Source organism: Xyrauchen texanus, chromosome 6 (genome assembly GCF_025860055.1).
Source record: "Xyrauchen texanus isolate HMW12.3.18 chromosome 6, RBS_HiC_50CHRs, whole genome shotgun sequence".
Taxonomy (NCBI): Eukaryota; Metazoa; Chordata; class Actinopteri; order Cypriniformes; family Catostomidae; genus Xyrauchen; species Xyrauchen texanus.
Genome location: NC_068281.1, coordinates 43,825,652 through 43,832,915, shown reverse-complemented (window position 1 = coordinate 43,832,915; position 7,264 = coordinate 43,825,652). Strand labels below are relative to the sequence as shown.

Sequence of the window (7,264 nt, the reverse complement as noted above, 5' to 3'; positions counted from 1 at the left end):
AACAAATAACAAATGAATATGTTGCTCAGGTCAGTTATTTAATTTGGGAAGAGGATGGGGGGTGGGATTGTCTGCAGGAGAATGGGTCATTCTGGATTTGAATGTTTTAGAACAAATAGGGGACCAATGGAAAAAAACACTGCTCTAAGGTCCTGAGTGTGTTTGTGTTTTTTTAATCTCTCACAGCACAAAAAATAACAATGCATCAAAATCAGTGTTTTTGCTAATCATTGACATATCCCAGACTGTGATAGTAAAAATAATAATAATAATAATAATAATAATTTCCCCTTATTATTTAATGGAAAGGAGGTGGCGAGAACCGGCTTTTCAACATAAATAATAGTTTAATACTAAACTGAAACAAAAGACAACAAACACGCACATGACGGACATGTCCGTAAACGATCTCTCTCTCTCCCGCACAATCCTCCGTAGTCGGCCTTTATCCCTCTCGGAAGCTTGATTAGCCTGATAAGGGACCGACCGGGTGTGTAGAATCTAGAGGTGGACCGATTAATCGGCCGATTTTTTGAATTTCTTACATAATCGGCATCGGCCAATATCCACGCATATCAAGCCGATTATCAGGCAGGCGCATCTGTGGGCAGCCTAGTGTTGTTGTGGAACACGTGTTCGACACATGCTGCCCCTAGAGTCATTTTCCAGCAGAGTGAGCTGACCTCATCCAGTGCCTAAGGAAGGAGCTAAGTTCCTTGGAGAAAACAGTAAGGATTAAATTCGTATAACTTCTTTAGATTTAATTAAAAACTTTTGATATGTTACTGCCAACTTCAAGAAAAAACGCGACAAACGCGATAGTTGACATGACGTTCGGCTACTTTGGATATTGATAGTGTAGTTGAAGTTGCATTATCACAGCAGAAGGGTTGCTATCATGTCACAATAAGGACGCAAGAATTTTGCAATTACAGACAGTGAATCTGAGACTTGTATTTGTTCTGTTTGTGTGTCTTATATTTGAGAGGGTTGTCGCTCAATGCAGATAAATAAGTAATAAAAATATACCAACGCAGTATAGGCTATTGAAGGACTGGCTTTGGTAAGCTCGGACGTTATCGGTTCTGCTGTCAGTACTGGAGAAATTAAGAAAATACATTCTTTATTGCTATAAAGAGAAAGTTATTTTATCTCGCCAGCCATTTATATGTATAATAATATGAAACCATTTGTCTGTGATGCAATTTAGCTATTCGCAGTGAGAGAGAGAGAGAGAGAGAGAGAGAGAGAGAGAGAGCTCGCTCACGTGGTGCCACAGCGAGCACAAAACAAGCCCTGCTTAATGAGTGACAGAACTAAACATTCAGACATAGCCTGGTTTAGATCTGTGATTATTAGTCTGATTTTATTTTAGATTTCGCCTTCCAAAGATTATAAAAAGAATATATAAGCCGCATTCTGTCTAGCACAACTTCCTTCCCTTCACAGCGTGCACTGACATTTCTCCCTAAAACTCAAACTTAACGCCAGAATCAGCACGATCGGTGATTGTTGTAAAATGCTACTGTTAGCTAAATTGCGGACGCTTAATAATAAAAAGAGCGCAAGAGATGTCGTTCCTAAGGCGGCACGGCTCGAAACACAACCAGAAAGAGACAAGCAAAGTATAGACTACTTTGGGTTTCATGCGTCTAAACGATCAAATATACACAAAAATATGTCAAAACGACCGGCTTGGAGATTCACTTAAACACAGTTTATGTCTTAAATGGATGTAGTTATGGAAATAGTTGGGAGAAAATATGCTGTATCAGGAGTCTATTAGATCTGAACTCGGTCTTAAAGGGGAAGCTGTCTATTAAACATGTGACGATTGAGCCATTACTGCGAATCAAACAACAAAAGGCAAAGAGAAAATCACTTACAGCTCGAATGAATAACTTCTGCATTAATAAGCATTAATCTATCTATGATAAACTATGCAGTGTTATTTTACAATTGATTACTTTATTAGATTTCTTTTTAGACCACACCTGAACAGTAATGTTAGTAGACCTTCCTGAAATTAAATCACTGTGCCTATATAACGTTTATATTTGTGTAATATATATATATATATATATATATATAACAAAAAGAACCGTTAAGAATACCGTTAAAGTACCGGATCGATGAACAGTATCGGTAAGATTGTAATACCATTAAAACCTTAACGATACCCATCACTAGTTATGCCTGTGCTTCTCTTGGATGCTCTGAATATTGGATTACGTGTCTGGATTGCCCCTTAATTAAAGCTGCATTTGGATCTCAACCTTCGTGTCTCGGAGCAGTTCGTAACACCTGCTTTGTTTATTTAATATATTTGTTATCCATTATTTATACAATATGTTTTTACATTATACATTTTTAATTTAAGTGTACAAGTGCAGATCGGTCAAGTGTTCAATAAATGTATTTGTTGAGAAATGTTGTCTATCTTAAGTAATTATTTGTGTTACATTTTATCTTTCAAATAAAAGGTTCAAATAAGAGGTTAAAAACAAGCACATATCGGCCAAAATAAATCGGCTACATTAATCGGCCATCGGCCGACCCGGATTTCAAAAGATCGACATCGGCATCGGCCTGAAAAAACCAATATCGGTCGACCTCTAGTAGAATCACGACCTGGCCCCGCCCTGCCACATTTAGTAAATGGAATTAATTCATTTTTTTTGTTTTTTTCATAAAAAAACAATAAGTGGCATTACATAAACTGGCATTTAAAGGGTTAAAACCCTGAAAATGAACTAATATTTGGCCATTTTGATCAGGACTGATGTTGATTACAAAAATGAACTCATTGGAAGTTCATATATAATATTATTTTGGCAGTTTTTTGACCTCGAAGGACCTCTGAGTAACTTTATTTATTGGCGCACAAGGGTTAACAGCCAATTTCCAATTAAAACAAAATGTTTCAAAATATCTGAAACTTACACACACTTACGTCCTCTCAGTGATAACAGTACTGAGCTACATTAGTTTCTCTTATTATTTATGTCATTACTTTCGATCGTAAACCTCCAGTTCTAGTGAACTGACTGACATTGTATTACATTTAATAAAACTTGGCCCTGAAATTAACATTAACAGACAGACAGACAGACTATTGCTGTTTTGGGCAACACTTTTTTAAATGAGTCTGTAGACTACTTAATTGGGTGAAACTCTTCTCACATGAAGTGCATTTGAACGGCTTCTCTCCAGTATGCACTCTCTCATGGATTTTCAGGTGTCCTGAGTTAGCAAAACTCTTTCCACAAAAAGAACACACGTGAGGCTTTTCTTTTGCATGAGTTATCAGGTGTAACTTCAGCTGTGGTGCACCCGTAAATTTCTTTCCACACTGATCACAGTTAAATGGCTTAACTCCAGAATGATTGCGCATATGAACTGTGAGATTGCATGAGTGGCTGAAACTCTTTCCACACTCAAGGCATCTGTAAGGCTTCTCTCCAGTGTGAATTCTCAAGTGACGCTGAAGATCTCCTTTATGTGCAAAACTCTTTCCACACTGAGAGCAGGTGAAAGGCTTCTCTCCAGTGTGAATTCTCATGTGACGCTGAAGATTTCCTTTATGTGTAAAACTCTTTCCACAAAAAGAACACACGTGAGGCTTCTCATTTGCATGAGATATCTGGTGTAACTTTAAGTGTGATGCCAGTGTAAATTTTTTGCCACACCGATCACAGTTAAATAGCCTTGATCCAGAATGAAAGTGCAGATGAAGTTTAAGATTGCCTGCTCGGGTGAAACTCTTTCCACACTGAAGACATGTAAAAGGTTTCTCTCCAGTGTGAATTCTAATGTGACGCCGAAGATCTCCTTTATTTGCAAAACTCTTTCCGCACTGAGGGCAGGTGAAAGGTTTCTCTCCAGAGTGAAATGTTAAGTGAGAGTCAAGGTTTCCTTTCTGTATGAAACTCTTTCCACATTGAAGGCATGTGAAAGGCTTCTCTCCGGTGTGAATTCTCATGTGACGCTTAAGATCTCCATTTAGTGCAAAACTCTTTTCACACTTAAGACATGTAAAAGGTTTCTCTCCAGTGTGACTTCTTATGTGATGCTGAAGATCTCCTTTATTTGCAAAACACTTTCCACATTGAAGGCAGTTGAACGGCTTCTCTCCAGAGTGAAATGTTAAGTGAGTGTTAAGGTTTCCTTTTTGTGTAAAACTCTTTCCACATTGAGAGCACGTGAAAGGCTTCTCTCCAGTGTGAATTCTCATGTGGCGCTTAAGATCTCCCTTATGTGTAAAACTCTTTCCACATTGAAGGCATGTGAACGGCTTCTCTCCAGTGTGGATTTTCATGTGACGCTTAATATCTGCATTACATGCAAAACTCTTTCCACAGTGAGAGCAGCTGAAAGAACTTTTGTCTCTTGTTCTTGGAGTTCTTTTCTGTGAGAAATTAATTTCAGTCTTTGAGACAGTAAAAGGTTCTTCACTAGTCATGAAATGATCAAATTTTTGATCATGATGTTTCTCCTCCACGTTATTCAGTTCTTGACTTTTCTCATTCACTTCTATTGAGTCTAAAATGAACATAGTAAATTGAGAAAATGTTAAAAAAAGAAATACAATTAAACCCCTATTTAATGCCAGTAAGCAAAGGACAAGAATCTACTTAATGTGATCTTTGACTGGCTGAAGATCATCCTCTCTGTCATATGTTGATTCAGGTATTATTTGTTTATTTAACTGTGATTTTACTGCTTCTATGTTTTTATAACTACAGCTGCCGGATCTAGATATAGATCTCAACAGCTCAGACTCTGGCTTGCAAGAAACAAGAATGGACACCAACCTCTTTGTTCCTCTTTAACGGACTTCATCTTTGTAATAGTGTGTCAGTAGACTTCAGTGGTTACACTGGGTGTTGTTCCTCTTTATATTCCAACTGTATCACTGCAGGTGTGAATCAGGATCGCTGTGTGGTATGGAGGATCAGATCTGCCAAAAAGGGACCAATTCTTTCATTTATATAATATCCCATTGTTGCAGGAAATGCCATCACCCTGTTAACCATGTATAACCATAGCTAGGCTTTTGTTTACTAAATTACATTATTGGATTAAAGGAGGGATTATTCAACATTCATTATAAAAATAATTTAACACAAGCGTAAGCTTAATTCTTTGACATGAATCCAGACTTTAAAAATAAATCCCACAACACAAAATTGGAATATTAAAAAAACTATAAAGTCCCAGAATTTTACATTCAAAAATAGTCCAGTCTCAAATAGTTCATTTAAAGATGACAGATGAAGACAGGCTTTAAATACAGCGATCAGCCACAACGTTTAAACCAACTGCCTAATATTGTGTAAGTCCCCCTCGTCCCGCCAAAACAGCGCCAACCCGCATCTCAGAATTGCCTTCTGAGATTACATTCTCCTCACCACAATTGTACAGAGCGGTTATCTGAGTTACTGTAGACTTTGTCAGGTCATTCTCGGTTGACCTCGCTCATCAACAAGGCATCTACAAAACATCCAGTGAGCGGCAGTTTTGTGGATGGAAACGTCTTGTTGATGAGAGGTCAACAGATAATGGCCGATCTGTTGGCGATGTTTTGGCGGTACGAGGGGGAGCTACACAATATTAGGTAGGTGGTTTTAATGTTGTGGCTGATCGGTGTAGGTTGAAGGAGAAGATATAATTATGAAAGTGTGTTCTTTATAATGCAACTGGCAAATCATACACACAAAAGTCCCTCTACAAACCATATAAGTCATTTTAACATACAGTTGGAGACGTTTCAAACAATTCTGCACCATCCATTTACATTCAACAGCAAAGTGACTCAAGTCATACAGAAACAAAGATTAGATCATCTAAAAAGGGTACTAATACTAGTATACATTTTTTAAACTTTCAACTTACATAAGCGTTGAACAAAATGACTGTCTTCGACCAGGACTTCAGCTGGATTGGCAAAATCAAAATAAGCATACAACAAGACATCCTTGTGCATCTACTTCATTATTCTTCTAGTTCTTCTTTCTAGAAAACTCTGTGGAAAAACTTACTGGTTATCGCCTCTTGAGGCAGGGATGAGTATTGCACTCATTAGAGAGAAAACAATGTATAGGCTTGAGACAGTTACTCAAAGCTCTTCAACATTGTGCACTTTAGTGCCATTTAGAGTTAAAAAAACAAACAAACAAAAAATGCATATTTCGAGGCCTGTTTCATGAAGCTAGTTCAAAGGGATAGTTCTCCCCAAAAATAACAATTCTCTCATAATTTCTGCCATCACCCTTGTTATATCCCAGATGTGTATAACTTTCTTCAGCAGAACACATTTTAACAAAAAAAAAATGTAAAAATATCTCTGCTCAGTAGGTCCTTAAAATGCAGGTGGATGGTGATCAGACCGTTGAAGCTCCAAAAACACATTCAGCCAGCATAAACATCATCCATATGAATCCAGCTGTTACATTAATGTCTTCTTAAGCCATTTGTAGCATCATGATAGAACTCAAGGGAGTGATTGAAATAATCAGTGTAATCTGCATTTTGTTTTCCATCATTCGCAACCTTTTACTGTGACGACGGCTGAAAAAGGGTGATACCCAAACCTTGACCAACACAATCATTGCAGATCTTGAAAAAATTGGGCTAAGTACTTCTGAGCCACTTGTAATCTTGGACTTATTTTGCTTATGTCTGGCAAAAACAGAGGGATCCAGAATATTTTGCAGGATATATCAGAAAGAGAAATTCCTTTTGTTCACTGCTTTAATCACCAGCTCCATTTTCTGGTTGTTCTTGCAATATCTACAGAGCCAGATGTAGAAGACTTCTTTACGTGTTCATCTTCCTATATAAGTTCATCAAAAAGCCAAGAGTCACAGTCTTGAATGGTGGACAGCAGCTTAAGAGGCTACTTGAACAGTGGTGGAAGGGGTATATTTTAACAGCCAAGACAATTATGAATTCTTTTCAGGACAGTGAGTTGTTGGCAGAGATCGATGGCCTTAAATTCATTGCCTATAGTGTCTTTAAAATTATACTGCAGCTCGAGGCTCCAAACAAATTGATGCAATTGGATTGCATGGACCTAATTAGTGCTGTAAGATTACTTACACGTGCTTCTGAATGTCAGACAAAATTGCAATGCGAATCTGACTATTTGGAGCTGGGAGAAGACAGACAACACAACGACCTTCCAAAAGAAAATGCACAGTCAACAAAGACCTTGAAGTACTGTATATCATGTAAAGAATAACATTGGCCAGACACTATGCGA

At 37.7% G+C, this 7,264-nt stretch overlaps 1 protein-coding gene across 1 annotated transcript; it reads right to left on the bottom strand.

Moving 5' to 3' along the window:
• Window positions 1-1,618: 1,618 nt before the first annotated feature.
• LOC127644895 (gastrula zinc finger protein XlCGF57.1-like) lies at window positions 1,619-6,004 on the bottom strand. The gene is made up of 3 exons (XM_052128334.1): window positions 5,896-6,004; window positions 4,815-4,960; window positions 1,619-4,542 (listed from the first exon to the last, which is right to left on the bottom strand). The coding sequence occupies exons 2-3, from the start codon at window positions 4,840-4,842 to the stop codon at window positions 3,113-3,115; spliced, it is 1,458 nt and encodes a 485-aa protein (XP_051984294.1). The 5' UTR covers window positions 4,843-4,960; window positions 5,896-6,004; the 3' UTR covers window positions 1,619-3,112.
• Window positions 6,005-7,264: the final 1,260 nt, after the last annotated feature.

Coding starts and splice junctions, on each gene's coding strand:
- LOC127644895 (XM_052128334.1), bottom strand. CDS start 4,842: ATGAAGTCCGTTAAAGAGGAACAAAGAG. Junction 4,543..4,814: donor CGTTAAAGAGGAACAAAGAG/GTTGGTGTCCAT, acceptor TGTTCATTTTAG/ACTCAATAGAAGTGAATGAG.